The following is a 16,626-nucleotide window of genomic DNA, read 5'->3' as shown; positions in this document are numbered from 1 at the left end:
AAAAGATGCAATAAATAGCAAATCAAATGACGAACAAATCATTCAGCGAAGTTGAATAGACAGTCGAAAATGAAATCGAAAAAAACATTGACAGGCAAAGAGAAATCGTAAAATATACTATTTGAAACGTTCAATAAACGAATTGTAAAAAGTAGAACTGAAAGAAAATCTACGCATGAATGAAAACTGATTTGGCACAAGATTTGTTGTATCATTAGTAGATTCTGGCCAAACGTAAAAACAAACGGTTCCATGAGTTCCAATTCTGATTGTTGCTTGTCTCCTGTCGGCTCTTGTTATATCAAATTCAACAACAATCCTCTCACCCCAACCCAGCTGTTCTACGTTTCCCGAAATCCGGAATGTTCTTTTTGTTTCAATGGGAACTGGAACAGCGTTGAGTCCTTTCAGAAGTAGATTTTTATTGACATTGCCCTCTTGCCTCACGCTCAAGTATTCCAGTCGAGGATTACATTTTTTCTTCATCCATAATTTAAAATAGAGGTTTAGGTCTTCTACTTTGAACGCTACACTATCAAGCTTGAGTGTCTTAGCATTTGTTTTTCTCAAATCATTGAGAGGAAACCTCCAATCGTTATCCCCTAGGAGTTGCACATTAACGGCGTCGAAATTCCCTTTGAAAATTTCTCGGAGGTATTTGGGTTTTCGGACGTGATCGGAAATGGTAACTGCAGAAGATACTGGTAAAATGATTCTCAAAACGTTTCGAAGCGGTGAGTCCGGAGAAAAGATGTACGAAGTGAAGTCCTCAACAATGACTTCATCTACTTTTGGAAGCTTCGTGAGGAGTGGGATTGTAGTGTCATATGCAGGATCGTATTCATATACTTTTGGGAATATCAATTTCTTAATCGACTTGCAGTGAGTGACGTCCATGATTGGGAGAACGTAGTCCATTGGAGGTAGGCTACCGGGCCACCAAGAGATGTGATCCTTTCCATGTTTCAAATTGACTTTAAGTCTATCGGTATACATATCCACACTCAATTCTTCATCATTATCAAAACAGACGTTCATCTTGACTGTATTATATTCCAACCTCAAATTGATATGCTTACACTTCATTTTAAGAAGTTTCACAAACATTCTGGCTCGTTTAGAGAGAACCGAAAGTGTGATTCTGAAAAAAGAAAAGTACTGGAACCAGAAGTCATATAAGTTTCTACTCACCTTTCCATAAATTCCATCTGCTCCAATATAGGCATAAGCACGAGGTACGGAAGACGGAGAACAGGAAACGGAGTCGTCATTTCTATAGAAGGAAAGGAAATACAAATAAGGAGGAATCAATGAATGAGGAATCTGTGTCTGGAGGTGAGACCGCGACGCAGCCCTAGAGACCTCGCTTCCACATCTAACTCTCTTCGCAAACTAGTGTCTTCAGTAATCTCCATGGAGATGTTTGTCTTCCCAGAGCGTACTTTAGCCGCGTCGCGGTCGTGCGGTGCGGTCTATCCTCCTATAATGCCCCTATTGATTCTTCATCCACCTCTCACCATCATTCATTTGCACCCACTCTCATTGGGGAAGCAAACACTAGAGAAACCCTCCATGTAGATGTTAATCTGCCCAGACTGCCGCGTCGCGGTCGTGCATCGCGGTCTCACCCCTACAGCACCGCACACAGATTCCTCATTGATTGATTCCTCCTCATTTGTATTTCCACTCCATTTACCGAAATGGCGACTACATTTCCTCTTCTCCGTCTTCCGTACCTCGTGCTTATGCCTGTCTTGGAACACATGGAATTTATGGACAAGTGAGTGAAAATTTAAATGATTTATGTTACCTTTACGCTTCCTTTTTCAGAATCGCACTCTCTATTCTTTCCAAACGAGCCAGAATGTACGTGAAACTACTCAAAATGAAGTGTAAGCGTATCAATTTAATACTGAAGGATAACAAAATCGAGATGATAGTGTTTTTTGAAATTAGTAAAGAATTGAGAGTGGATATGTATATTGACGTATTGCAACGAAGCAATTTCATATTTAGATATAAACAGTTTGTTTCATGGTGCGACGGTAGTCTACTTCCAGTGGACTACGTCCTTTCAATTATGGACGTCACTCACTGCAAGTCGATCTATCATTTCGTTGTCTCTGAAATTTCTGAACACGATAGCATCCCAATCATCGCAAAACTAGCAAAAATTGATGAAGTCGTTGTTGAATTCGATTGGTCCTCAAAACGTATTTCTTATGAAGCTTTATTTCAAAAAGAAAGACAACTTCTCAGAGTTCTGAGAACTGTTTTTCCAGTATCTTCTGCAGTTTTTATTACCTATCAATTCCAAAACCGCAATCACCTCAGAGAAATTCTCAAAGGGAATTTGGACGCCGTGATTTTAAAGAATTCCGACAATTGGATTAATCTTAATGACTTGTGGATTACAAACGCTAGGACACTTGAGATTCATACACAAACGCTTAACGTGAGAGACCTGAACCGTTATTTCAAATTGTGGATGAAGAAAATATGTAATGATCGACTGGAATACTTGGAAGTGAGAATATATGATAAGATCAGTGTGGATCTTCTCCTGAATGGACTCAACGCTGTTCCAGTTCCAATTGAAACAAAGAGAGAATTCCGGGTTTTGGGAAATCTGAAACAGGTGTGTTGGTATGAGAACATTACTGCCGAATTTGATATAACAAGAGCCGACGGGAAAACTGCAACAATCAGACTCAATGGATATGACTATATTCACTTCTACGTTTGGCCAGAATCTACTAATCTTGTGCCAAATCAGTCTTCACTCATTTCTACGTTTTACAATGCATGTGTTCACCACTTTGAACGACTGTTTTTATGCTTTTTTCTTTCCTGTGAAACTTTGTTCTTCTTCTTTTCGACTAATTTGAATTGGAAACGAATTCCTGGTGTATTTTTCATCTGTTTTTTTTTGCTGATTTTTTTGTTTGTTACCTTATTGTTTTCTTAATTTATTCCTTTAACAAATTTTTTGAATGCAAACACTCACTAGGGAAGGATCACGTGAAAAATGTTATTTGCGTTTTTGTGGCTTCTCGGTGCAGTACTAAGCATTGTCAAGCCTCAAAAAATTATCGTTTTTCTTATTTTTTCACTATGTTTTGTGTTGCACGCGTATTTCCAATCATGTAGATTGATTTGTTTATGTTGGTGCTTAAAAAACTTTCAGACAAATTTTTCGTAGATGCGTCATTTTCGAAACTTTAAGAAGTTAAAAAGAACAAAATGTTTTCTAAAAATAAATTCTGAAATCTAATTTTGCCAAAATCATTTTTCGCATTTTTTCTATTCATACTTAAAACACAAAAAAATTTTTTTTTTTTTAACCAAGAAAAACGTTAATTTTGTGAGTCTTTTAATAATAAAAATGCCCATTTTTGCACTGAGAAGCCACATGAGATCGTTTTGCAAAAAAGGATTTCGATTGGAAATCAGCGCAAAATTTCCGTTCTAGTGATAAATATCTCGACCTGTAACTTCATCTTGGGATCCTTCTTTAGTCAGCAAATATAAAACAGATACAGTAGGTAAAAAGTATTAAATGGCGGGCAAATCAGTCAGCAAAGCTGAATAGGAAGTCAAAAATGAAAATGAAAAAAACAGATAAATTGTAAAAAGTAGAAAGCCAAGAACATTCACGCGTGAATGAAGGCTGATTTGGCTCAAGATTTGTTGTATCATTAGTAGATTCTGGCCAAACGTAGAAACAAACGGTTCCATAATTTGAAATTCTGATTGTTGCTCTTCTCCCGTCGGCTCTTGTTATATTAAATTCCGAAATAATCTTCTCATTCAAATGCTCATAATCAAAAATGAACTGTTTTACATTCCCGAATACCCGGAATGTTCTATTTGTTCTAATTAGAATTTGAACAGCGTTGAGTCCTTCAGAAGATACTGGCAAAACGATTCTCAGAACTTTTAGTAGCCGTGAGTCTACTAGAGAAACGGTGGACAAATCGCTGTGAACAACGACTCTATTATTTTTCGGGATGTTCACAAGGAGAGGGGGAGTATCACGTTGAGATATTTCCGCGATTGTAAACTGATGGATCGATTTGCAATGCAAGACATCCATAGCTCGAGTAATACCGGCTTGACCCTATATGTATTGTACGGTTGGCACCGTGTGCTCTTCTATATAATTCTTTAAAGTCGCTTGAGTTTCTAGACTCACTCCGTATGTCACTGTGTGCCGCGTTTGATCGACAGGCGCGCGCGCATTTCTCGCAGCAATTTTTTCAATTTCGCTTTCAAAATAGAGAATTTCGGGAATCCTGGGCACTGGCGGAGGCACGTTAGGTGCTCCGTTATTCTCGTTAGTAGATTGTTGCCTCTTGCTTTGGTTTTTAGACCATTTTTTATAGTTTTCTTGTTTTATTGTGGGTTTTAGCCGCTTGACGTTGGAATAAATAGATTATTTTTCCAAAAGCTGTGTTTCGTTGGGTTATTACTGTATTAGACCCAACCTTTCTCCATTAATAAAATATTTTTACGTTTCCGAGCATTTGCATTAAATATTTTCCCCCTCAGAGACTAACGGCATCTGACCCCCATATGAGTTTTGAGACAAATAAATCTCAAAAAGCAAAAAGTAATCCAACAAATTGGCAGAAAACAAGGTGCAATTTGCTGAGCAAATATAAAACAGATATAATCAGCAAAGCTGAATAGGCAGTCAATAATGGAATTTTGAAAAATTCACAGGAGAAAAAAAACATAAAATCGGCTACTTAAAACGTTCTATACATGAATTGTAAACAGTAGAGAGCCAAGAAAATTTACGCGTGAGTGAAGACTGATTTGGCTCAAGATTCGTTGTACCATTAGTAGATTCTGGCCAAACATAGAAACAAACCGTTCCGAAATTTGAAATTCTGATTGTTGCTTGTCTCCCGTCCGCTCTTGTTATATCAAATTCACTAGTAATCTCCTCATCCTCAATCTCCGAAATGAACTGTTTTATATTCCCCAAAACTCGGAATTTTCTATCTGTTCTAATGGGAATTTGAACAGCGTTGATTCCTTTCAGAAGGAGGTTTAGTATGTCACTCTTTGCCCATGTGCTTGTTACTACCCGCAAATATTCCAGTCGAGGATTACATTTTTTCTTCATCCACAATTTGAAAAATCGGTTTAGGTCTTCTATTTCGAGCGCTCGACCAGGAAACTCGAGTGATTTAGCGTTTGTCATCCTCAAATCGTTAAGAGAAAATATATTTCTATTTGGCTCGTAGTTTTTCCAATAATTTTCCACAGTCACGGCGTCGAAATTCCCATTGCAAATTTCTCGGAGGTGTTCGGGTTTCTGAACGTGAACTGACTTAGTGACTGCAGAAGACACTGGCAAAATGAAACTCAGAATTTTTTGAAGTCCTGAGTCCGGAGAAAAACTTTGAGAATTGGTGTCTTCAACAACGACTTCATCTATTTTCGGGAGGTTTGTGAGGAATTTTTTGGAAGCCTCGTAAGACAAAATGTCGTATTCAGATGCTTCAGCGATTATCAATTTCTTAATCGACTTGCAATTAGTGACGTCCATAATGAGAAGAGCATACTGGATTGAAGATGGCCTCCCTTCACTTCTTCACTATTATCAAGAAACACTATCATCTTTATTATGTTATCCTTCAGCATCAAATTGATATGGTTACACTTCATTTTGAGTAGTTTCACGAACATTCTGGCTCGTTTGGAGAGAACCGAGAGTGCAATTCTGAAAAAAGATAGCGTAAAGGATACAAGAATTATAATTTTCACTAACCTTTCAATAAAACCCATTTGTTCCAGGACAAGCATAAGCACGGGGTACGGAAGACAGAGAAGAGGAAATGCAGTCGTCATCTCGGTAGAAGGAGTGGAAATGCAGAATGAGGAGGAATCAATGAATGAGGAATGTAAATCTGGTACAGTAGAGGTTAGACCGCGACGCACGACCGCGACGCGGCACTCTGGGAAGATCAACAGATGAGCAGATGGTCTCCTCCCCGACCAAACCCATAGCCTCGTCACCGCAATACACGACCGCGTCGTGGTATTTTGGCAAGATTAACATGGCTCTATCAATTCTTCATTGTCCTTTTTCTCAACGTAGCGTCCTCACCGAAACACAATAGCAAACACTAGCAATGCCCTCAATGTAGATTTTAATTTTCCCAGAGTGCTGTGTCGCGGTCGTGCGTAGCGGTCTCCTCTCCACCACATACAGATTCCTCATTCAGTGATTCCTCCTCAGTCTTACGTACCTTGCAAATCGATTTGCTGCGCCCTTTCACCTCGTTGAGATCCACTGACCTCCGCAATGAGCGGGCGGGCGGCATCACCATATTTAATGGATTCAAAATAAGAAAACATCTCTGATACACACCCATAAATATAGTGCAGAAAGCAAATGAGTCTAAAAATAAAATACAAGAGATAGATATATTTCGGCATTTGAAAGTAAAATTGAAAAATCATTCACAATTAAAAAAGCTGTTACTTGAATCTTTCAATAAATGAATTGTAAAAAGTAGAAACCCGAGAAAATACACGCGTGAATAAAGACTGATTTGGTTCAATATTCGTTGCTTCATTATTAGATTCTGGCCAAACGTAGAACTGAATAGAGTTATTTCCATTGGATATAATTGTTGCTGTTCTCCCGTCGGCTCTTGTACTTGTCCTAATACCCGAAATTCCCTTTTTGTTGTGTTTAGCGTTTGTCATCTTCAAATCGTTAAGAGAAAACTCTATTTTGCGATTTGCCACGTCGTTTTCACCCCAATCATTGTCCACTCTCACGGCGTCAAAATTCTCTTGGAGAATCTCTTGGTGATATTTGTGGGATAGGAAGAAATGGGGAATGGCATTTCAGAAGATACTGGAAAAACGATTCTCAGAACTTTTAGTAGCCGTGAGTGTACTAGAAAAGCGGCGGACAAATCGCTGTGAACAACGACTCTATTAATTTTCGGGAGGTTCACAAGAAGAGGGAGAACATTGCATGGAGATATTTCAGCGATTTTGAAAAAATAAATCGACATGCAATGCAGGACGTCCATAATTGAAACAGCATAGTCCATTGGATGGACTCCCATTGTGCGACATAAAATCACATTCTGTCCATATCTGAATTCTACATGTCCACTCGTATACAGCTCTAGTTCGAGTTTTTCCATGTTATCAAGAAAAACTTCCATCTCGACAGTGCCATACTTGAGGGTTAAATTGATATACTCACACTTCATTTTGAGAAGTTTCAAGAACATTCTGGCTCGTTTGGAGAGAATCAAAAGTGCGATTCTGAAGAAAAGACGTGTAAAGGTGACAAGAATCAAATAAGTTTTCACTCACCTTGCGTTTTCTAGTGTTTGCTTACCAAATAATGTGTTTCGATGACGAGCCAATGGACTTGGTCGAGGAGGAGAACAACGGAGAAATGGAAAAAGGGCTCATAGTCTATTAATGGAGAAAGGTTGGGTCTAATACATATCCCGTTAAAGTTGAGTCAACAGATCGCCCCACTGCCGATACCTGTACAATAAGGATGATAATCATTAATTGTTTATCGCAACTTCGGTAGTCGTGAAAAATCAGAACAAGAAAACATAATCAGCAAGTAGACAGTAGTTATCAGAAATTTGATAAAGTAACAAATAAATCGAAATTAAAATTGAAAAGTCATTCACAAGCAAAAAACAGTTATTTGAAACGATTAACACATGAATTGTAAAAAGTAGAAATAAAAGAAAATTTACGCGCAAATGAAGATCGACTTCTCAGGGAATTTTAAGCGAGGGTTCGGCGCCTTGCCGGCATTTTGCCTCTATTTTCGGCGAATTGCCCTCACTTTGAACAGGTTGCCCACTGGGCGAGGGTTGGGCAAGAGTTGGGCAAGGGTGGGGTGGAAGAAGTGGGGGTGTGCGTGAGGATGGAGTGGGGCAAGTTGCCCATTTGTAGGGCAATTCGCCCACTTTATAAACATGCGCTCTACTGCACTCTAAAAATCATCAAATTTTTTGCTGCGTCATTTATTATTTTAATTTATTTGTTTAAATACACTATTCTATCAAATGCATGTTTTTAAAATCCCAGAAAAGATGCTATTCGAAAGTAAAGGAGATATTCGTAAGTGAAAAAAACTTATTAATTCAGAAGAAAATAATTTGGGACTTCAGAACACTTGTTCGATGGAAATAAAAACCGTCTATCTACGGAACTTCTAACCGCCAGCTATTGATCTGACTGCCAGCACTTCGACTTTCTGATGCTAGCCACACGGAGTTGACTCATTCAAGTAAGTTATCTTATAGTGGAAACGACAGCTCATGATTCGACGTCTCCCTTCGCTAAACCGTCTCTTAATACAAGTTGCCGGTGGCAAGGTACCCTCATAACCCTGTAGTTCTCCGAGTCCTCACAATAAATACGCAACGACACTCCGCCAAAAGCTCACGCGCCTACCGTAACCTCAGCGCGTCAGTTCACGTGGACACGTGTACTCCACGTGGCAACAAGTAGTTTCTGAAGTCGGTTGGCTTTCAGAGTTTAGTTCTAATTTTAGCGTTGGTGCTTTACCTTTGTTTTGTAAGTTTTACGCTCTCTTATTTTATTTTCTTGCAATAAAGTAAATTTATTGTAAGAAACTGTGTATTTGTCGTTATATTTTATCCGGAACCTATCACCCCGTATTCGTACGCGGGCAACTTGGGGGCCGAACCGTGTCAATCGTTTCTCGTTACTCTTCCTTGTTTTCTGTAATTTTCTGGTCTATTTTTCTTCGGTTTGAATAAACGGAGGAATTATTTACTGGTTTTTGACAGTTTCTTTCGTTGGATAACGTGGAAACTTCGAGGAATTATTCGAAGAATCGAAGTAAATTTCGTCGATTGAAAATCAACGAAAAGTAGACAGTTTTTGAATAAAAACTTTGTTTACGGACGACAACGCAGAAGATGAGCGACAAAACATCGTCGAAGCAGTCAACGTTGAAAATAGACGACGATCGGATGATTGTTGTGGAAACTCAAATGAGCGTGAAGGAGAGAAGAAAGAAAGTGAAGAAGTTCACTAAACTTATCGCTAGCAGCGTCAAAGTGGAGGACGAGACAAAGTTGCAACTCGGGGAGTTGACAACAAAATGCAGCGAACAGGAGGCGGATGCGATTCTGGAGCCGATGAGAATTTTCCACAGAGAGTTGTTGGAAAAGTTCGAAGAAATCGGAGGAGATGAATGGCTGCGATCGGTGATTCGAGTTATGAGAGAGTTCAAACTCGAATCGGTGGAAGAGTTGAGAGAAGCGTGTGCGAAAGCAGCGGAAAGTGAAGAAGCGGAATGGTCCGTGGGAAAAGTAAATCTGGAATTGCAGAAAGTGCAATATGAGAAGAACTTGTTGACGGAGTGCTGGAATGAGGAAAAGGAGATGCTCGGGGAGCAAATCCGGAAAATCCAGAGAGAAAAGGAGGTGGCTGAGGCGCAGGTCAGTAAGCTGGAGAAGGCGCTGAAGCAACTGAGGAAGAAGCTCGAGCAGGAGGAACGCAAGCCGAAGGGCTTGTGGGATGAAGCCCAGGGAAGCAAAAGCTGGTACGAGAGGGTGGAAAATTGGGACTTCGAGAGAAGCAGGAAGAGAGGAGGAGAAGACGCGTTTAGCAGGAAAACTTCGAGTCAGTCAGGAAGTAGTGAAGTCAACGATATGGTGCAATGTATGAATAGGATGTTGAAGTCGTCAGCATTGCCGGAGCCAAAAACGTTTGATGGGACAGGCGAGTTCAAAGAGTTCAAAAGGGCATTTTTGTTGAAATACAACCATGTCACGGAAAGTGATGACGAGCTGGTCGCAATCTTGGAGGAAAAGTTTTTGAAAGGGGCGGCCAAGTCACTGTTCAAAACATTGCCGAAGAGATTCGAAAGATCGATCCAGTCGCTGTTCGAGGAGTTTGAGCAAAAGCTGCGAAAGCGACAAGGAGATAGCAAGATCGAAGCGCTGAACGAGTTTGAAGAGCTGGAGAAGAGGTCGGACCAGAAGATGTGGGAGTATCTCGTGGAAGTAGAGAAGTGGTCGAGGAAGGCGTTCCCGGAGGTAAAGCAGGAGACGGTGTCTCAGATGAGAACAACAAAGCTGATGAAAGCGGTGCGCGGAGATGAGACATTACACAAAATGCTCATAATGAAGCGTTTCGAGTTATCGTTGGAAGAACAGTACGATCATCTGAAAGATATCGTGCTGCAACAAGAAAACGAACAGCGTCGTGGAAATTGCCAGAAGAGTGGATATTCTGAAGGCTGGAAGGAACGTCTAAAAGCTGAAAATGACGGCGAGAAAGATGTGGCGGAAAAAGAAAGTGAGGAAAACCGGTACTGGAGGGAGCAGAAATGTTTTTCGTGTGGAGGTGTTGGACACTTGGCGCGGCAATGCTCACCGAAGTCAGTTCAAAGTGTAGAAGTGAGAGGAAAAGGAGAAGGGGTAGGCATCGTAGCTGTGGAGACGGTGATGATGTTGGGACAAGAGCGGAGAGTGGTGATTGACAGTGGAGCCGCGGTGTCGGTGATGTCAACTGGAGCATGGGATGGACTGAAGAAGGGTTGCCGAAATTGGGTGGACGTGGTGAAAAGATTCAGGAAACCGAGCTTCGAAGTTATTGATACTTCGAAAAAGAAGATGCGTATCGTTCAGCAAATCGGAATACCGATTCAAGTGAGAGATAGGAAGGCGGAAGTAGTTTTTCAGCTCGTTGAGAACGATGCTGAAATAATGCTGCTTGGAACGAACGCATTCGAAAGTATTGGAGTTTCGGTGAAGTGGAAACAGGAAAGAACGGATGTGCAACAGAAGAAAGCAAAAAGAGATGCGACGAGTAGTGAGGAGAAGAAGGTTTTCATGGTGGGAAATCTGGGAATCCGGGTGGAAAACACGAAACCTTCCGGAAAAACTGCGGAGAGGAGCAAGGAAATCGCTGTGGATACAGTGACGGAGGAGAAAAAAGAAGGGATGAAGCCAAAGAAGACGGTGATTAGAGAATCGAAGATTCTCATAACTCCGAGAATCGGCGTAAAGGGAAAATCCATCTTTGAGTATCGGAAAAGTGCGCTGAACACGTGGAAGGATAAATTCGATTTTGCGTATGTAGAATCGATCGTATTCTTGTTAGAGCTCACGGAGGACGAGGAGACGAACCAAAAGTTGGGTGACTTGGTGCGAAAGTTAGCTGAGGAAGTGAAGGAGATCACGATCATTCCATACAAAATGGATTGTGCAAAATCGGGATTGGTGGAAAGTTGGAAACGGAGTTGGATAACTGCCGGTCATGTGAAGTGGAGCGATTCGGCTGCGAGTGCGGTCGAGAAGTTCAAAACGTGGGAACAACTGCTGGAGTTCCTGGAGGCGAGGACGACGGAGAATGTGGTGGTGGCCAAGCTGAGAAAGGAGTCGGTGACTTCGGAGCCACGGATAAAAGAGGACAAATGGAGTCACCAGTGATGTCATCTTGGGGGACAATCCAAATTGTTAATTAATTGTTTGTTTTAGTAGCAGTGTAAAATTAGGGTAGCATTTTGCATTGAGGTCTCCTAAAGACAACTTTTGTGTATTTTTATGTTAGGGTGGTGTGACTGAGTTTAGGCTAGGTGGTGTGAGATAAGGGGAGAAGAATGTAAGTCGTATCTGTGGGAGTACTCGAACCGGTCGGGGCCCGGTTTCTGTAAAGGGGGGGAAGTTGCCGGTGGCAAGGTACCCTCATAACCCTGTAGTTCTCCGAGTCCTCACAATAAATACGCAACGACACTCCGCCAAAAGCTCACGCGCCTACCGTAACCTCAGCGCGTCAGTTCACGTGGACACGTGTACTCCACGTGGCAACAAGTAGTTTCTGAAGTCGGTTGGCTTTCAGAGTTCGTTCTAATTTTAGCGTTGGTGCTTTACCTTTGTTTTGTAAGTTTTACGCTCTCTTATTTTATTTTCTTGCAATAAAGTAAATTTATTGTAAGAAACTGTGTATTTGTCGTTATATTTTATCCGGAACCTATCACCCCGTATTCGTACGCGGGCAACTTTTTTATATGCATTTTAATGTTCTTTTTCCGTATCGCTTCCTTCTTTCTCTTCCATTTTCTTTTGATGTCGAAGTCTCTGAACATTCTTATCTTATTTCCCTTTGACTCCGCCCCGGAGGCCGGAGGTAGCCAGGGCTTCATTCATTTCTCACTCTTGAAATTTGAGCAATTTCCTTCTTGTTTTCTTCTCCACTCAATTCAGAACGTTTGGCTCTTTTGTCAAAACCCTATCGTTATTTAGCACATAAACATTTAGCGTCCTTTTCCAAACTCACTAACAAGTGAACCTATAATACACTCTCGTAAATTATATTTCCGTTTTCAAAATTTGGTTATGAAAAATCTGAAATGCTCAAACTGGAGCTCGAAGATTGACAACATTTAGCATAGTAATTACAACGATGCATTGGCGGAATTGAATAAACCTGGGCTGAAAAACTTTTTTGGATGAGTTCGATTTCTTGTTCTCACCAACTGGAAGTTTCCACACTCAAAAGGTTTGCTTGTTAGAAATAATGTTTTATTCATCTCTCCTGTCAGCGAAAAATACCATCTTTTCATATAAATCACAAAACAAATTATATTAATCTTTCCACACTAGTCTGGGTTGCACGTCATGTTTTTGTATCATAATTCGATTATACTTTTTAACTCCCATAATTTTCCTAACAGTCACCAGGGACGAGCGGCAATGCCGTTGCCGCGTTGCCGAATTGCCGGAATTGCCGACTTTTTTTAATGCATTGCCGTTGCCGGGTTGCCGACTTTTTTTCGGCAATGTTTTTCGGCAATGTTTTTGTCAAAATTTATTCAATTTTCAAGCTGAATTCGACGAAAGTAAAACAAAAAGTGAAAATGCTTGCTTTCTCGATCCCGCGCCAAGACCTGGAAAGTTTTCCGAGCATGTGTCTTTGAAATTACCGTTTTCAACTTCGATATTTCTTGCTTTTTCAAAAAAAATTCAAAAGATTTTTTGATAAAATAGGTAAATACTCTCATTTATTTGAAGCAAATGTCACTGGAAAAATAAAGTGCATTTTGTGCAATTTTTCTCTCCCGACAAATAGAAAATCCTTATTATTACATGTTGCCGAAAGTTGCCGATTTTTGAAGTCGGCAATTGCCGGATTGCCGGGTTGCCGAAATTTTGCGTTGCCGCTCGTCCCTGACAGTCACTGCCTCAATTGAAGTTATTGAATAATTGGTCGGGAAGAGTTGAAAATTCGAAATACAATTTTGCTAAGTTTCTCTATTTCAAAATGTCAACATAAGCACATTTTGGTGTTTTAAAAACTTCCACTGCCTTTCGTTTACGATTATAAAATAAATCGTAGACATAAACTTCATACAACTTAAATAAGTTCTCCATCTTATAACACTGAGAGCCTATTTTGATAATTCTTATGTATATGCTACATCTTCCAATTTCCTTCGAATTCTTCAGTTTCTAGAATTGTTTCTTTGTCCCGATGGTTTTCTTCTTGTCTATAGGTAAAAAAATGTTTCAGAACCTCCCAATGCCTATTTTCTACGATCATATAATCTCACTAGATACAAGACATGCAACCAAAATGAGTTTTTGTTTCAACGATCAAGAAGCTTATGGTACAATATCGCAGTTTTTTGATTTGGCAAAATGTCACTACAGACATGTTCAAGGGTCTGCAGGAGTATCGACTGGGTTCACATGCTATTCCACTGAATATTTAGTAGGTGACTACTTTATGTCGGTGGTTTGTAAAGATGTGGAAGCATTTGTGATATATCGGATAAAGAAATTGGATCAACTTTCTATAAATACTTTGGAAAATGTCGGAGATTGGAAAATGTTAAAAAGAGTCATCAACAGAATGTGTCGAAGTTTGGAAATCTCATTGCAATCGAGGACATACAAGTTGAAAGTGAAACAGTTCTCTCTGTCAGTTTTCGATATATATCAAGCTGTATCAGCAGTCAACCTACTCGACCGTGAGATTCTACAGGAAGTTACTGTACATTTGCCGTTTGAAGATCAAGTATTCACAGCTTACGACTTCATACCTCTAATAGAAGGGCAGAGACGGCAGAGGTTGGATCTGAGAATCCACTTGCATGAATTCTCATTGGAAGTGCTGGAGGAAGTGAGAAAGGTGAGGATTTTCAATGTTTTACTATTAGTTGTTGTTTTTATAAACGATAGCACCAACACCAAGGGAACTCAACTTTTTATCAACCAATCTTTTTTCTCTTTCAGCTGCTCGCCTCCACATCCAAAAAACTCAATTCTATTACTATCAGCTATAAAAACATTGATAATAAATGCATTGAGTTAATTGCTGAAACAGTACATTCGTTTGATGAAAGGACTGTAAAGTTTTTAATAGATCACGCTGATGATCCAATTGAAGAAATGGCCACGGTAAGTAAATTAGGATGATTTTTATTAGAGAAAACAATTTTGAGATTTCAGCTAAACCTATCGGACAGCAAATGTCCTATGAATATCTTCGAGATCCCTTCGATAATGAGCTCAATTGCTTCAAATTTAGAATTTTCTCAGATGTATGCGTACTCGAACAGCATTCCAATCGATAAACAACCAATTTCAGCCTATCACTTCGAAAGGTGTCTAGAGGTATCCGTCAGTGTGTCGATTACGTCAAGCCAGATCCGTTCATCCATCTTTATTGCATTTCGCTCAGGCATTCTTTTTATAGTGTTGTTATTAACAAAACGATGAATGAAGAAGTAGTGGACTGGCGCAAAAAATCTCTGGAACAGGAAGCAGTTCAAATTGTAAATGATTTCCATTTGAATACAAGACATCAAAAAAGTTGCATGGATAATTTAATTATTGATGTATTTCAAGGAATCAAGTATTTAAAAGTAGAAGACGATTTGGTTCGGGCAAAGTTTTTCAGAGGGATGAGAGATGTTTTGAAATCCAGGGCATCCCCATTAAAAGTAAAAGAGTTGCTATTCGCTACCAACTTGCAATGGTTGATGATGGACATAGTACCGTATCTCGACGCAGAATCTTTGGAAGAGATTTTTCTAACGAAGACGAAAAATATTGACGAAGAATGTACCATTAATCTAGATGAAATTTCGAGAACTGAGCAATGGATCAAGGCTAAAAAATTGCGGATAGAGGAATTGACTGTTCGAACGTCAATTCAAGACATGAATATTTTGAATTTTGGGTGGATTAGGATAATTGTGGAAACAATGTCGCGGGAGGATATAACGTATTGCAGAAAGGCGAGTTGTTTTGACTATAAACTGAAATGTTTCGAGTGTTGTTTTATTTGACAACATATCAAACTAATCTTTTACCCTACAATCTGAGATCATGTAGACAATAAAACCCATATTTGATTTAAAAAAAGTAGACTGTTTTAATTACATTCTTCTATTTCAGAATCTCCCTCAATCTCCAGTCTTCCAAAATTTCAATATACACATCAATGACTGTTCAACTGAAAACTTTTTAGCAGCACTAGGAGCACCTTATCGAGTCGTCGACGACATCCAATATATATGGTACTTCCGGATTGAGAATACTCAATACTATCTAGCTGTAGCGCTCGAACAAGGACCACTTCAAATTGAAGGATTATCGCATTTTGAGAAAATCCATCAGGACAACACTCCATTTTTTAAAATTTCGTAATAATTTTTTCAATGTTTTCAATAAAATAATTTCATCATATAAATATATGTGTGTTGCGTCTTCATGTTTTTTGTTCTCAATAAAATCATTTTTCAATAGACACGTTTAAAGTGAATTCATTAATCAAAAATTTTGTTCACTTTCTCAAATGTGAAGTTGTGATCGAAATTTAAATTGATGCTCTCGTAAATTGAATTTCCACTCTTAATTGAATAAAGAACGTTTGAAAAATGATAACACTTGGGACCCGCGCGGCCTTAAAACATAATGTGAACAATTCAGTTAGCACTGTCAGCTTAGAGATTTCAAGCTGTTTCCTGGTGAAAATTTTAAGTTTATAGCATGCGATAAATATCTATAAACTTGAGCTCGGTTGGAAACATAAGCTAAGCTTACTATTAGAGAAGGGACGACGCGACCACGGGGTCTGGGAGTGAGTACTGAAATTAAGCGCGCTCCGGTGAAATCAGCAAAATAATTTTCAAATTAAAAAGTTATAATCATATTTTAGTAAAACGGCTCTCAAAAAGACAGTCCAAAACCCGATCGAAAATCCGGAAAACCGGTATAAATCTCAAAGGCTCGAAACGTGGCCGATTAAACTGCGTATCAAAATGGCACAGTATAAGACGCACTCTCGGAGTCCATCGAACATCGTACACAGGTGATGGACCAGGCCAAAGAGAGTGCGTCATAAGTTCGAGCTGGAAAACATTTTAATTTGAATTTTCCGCCAAAATCTAGTGGAGCGATTTGATTTTAGTAATCACCCCCAGATGCCGTGCGCGACTAGTTACAACGAGAGATAGATGTGTAGGTGAGGTCCCTCGAAATGTTTGTTTTCCCAGAGCACACTTCAGCCGCGTCGCGGTCGTGCGTTACGGTCTCCCCCCGACACCATCATTCATTGATTCTTCACTCACTT

The 16,626-nt window shown here is 39.6% G+C and overlaps 4 protein-coding genes across 4 annotated transcripts; 2 read left to right on the top strand and 2 right to left on the bottom strand.

The window, feature by feature from the left end:
* Window positions 1–117: 117 nt before the first annotated feature.
* On the bottom strand, window positions 118–1,271 carry GCK72_021263 (uncharacterized protein; the record flags this gene model as incomplete). The annotated part of the gene is made up of 2 exons (XM_003097961.2): window positions 118–1,141; window positions 1,192–1,271. The coding sequence occupies 2 exons, from the start codon at window positions 1,269–1,271 to the stop codon at window positions 118–120; spliced, it is 1,104 nt and encodes a 367-aa protein (XP_003098009.2).
* Window positions 1,272–1,700: 429 nt separating this feature from the next.
* GCK72_021261 (uncharacterized protein) lies at window positions 1,701–7,465 on the top strand (the record flags this gene model as incomplete). Its single annotated transcript, XM_053734143.1, has 5 exons — window positions 1,701–1,780; window positions 1,831–2,793; window positions 5,809–5,935; window positions 7,254–7,323; window positions 7,368–7,465. The coding sequence occupies 5 exons, from the start codon at window positions 1,701–1,703 to the stop codon at window positions 7,463–7,465; spliced, it is 1,338 nt and encodes a 445-aa protein (XP_053583056.1).
* Window positions 6,798–7,268, bottom strand: GCK72_021262 (uncharacterized protein; the record flags this gene model as incomplete). The annotated part of the gene is made up of 1 exon (XM_053734144.1): window positions 6,798–7,268. The coding sequence occupies one exon, from the start codon at window positions 7,266–7,268 to the stop codon at window positions 6,798–6,800; it is 471 nt and encodes a 156-aa protein (XP_053583057.1).
* Window positions 7,466–13,566: 6,101 nt separating the features above from the next.
* Window positions 13,567–15,701, top strand: GCK72_021260 (uncharacterized protein; the record flags this gene model as incomplete). Its single annotated transcript, XM_053734142.1, has 5 exons — window positions 13,567–14,178; window positions 14,283–14,447; window positions 14,499–14,590; window positions 14,638–14,824; window positions 15,450–15,701. The coding sequence occupies 5 exons, from the start codon at window positions 13,567–13,569 to the stop codon at window positions 15,699–15,701; spliced, it is 1,308 nt and encodes a 435-aa protein (XP_053583055.1).
* Window positions 15,702–16,626: the final 925 nt, after the last annotated feature.

Source organism: Caenorhabditis remanei, chromosome V, assembly GCF_010183535.1.
Source record: "Caenorhabditis remanei strain PX506 chromosome V, whole genome shotgun sequence".
NCBI classification, from domain to species: domain Eukaryota; kingdom Metazoa; phylum Nematoda; class Chromadorea; order Rhabditida; family Rhabditidae; genus Caenorhabditis; species Caenorhabditis remanei.
This window is presented reverse-complemented; position numbering and strand designations above follow the sequence as displayed.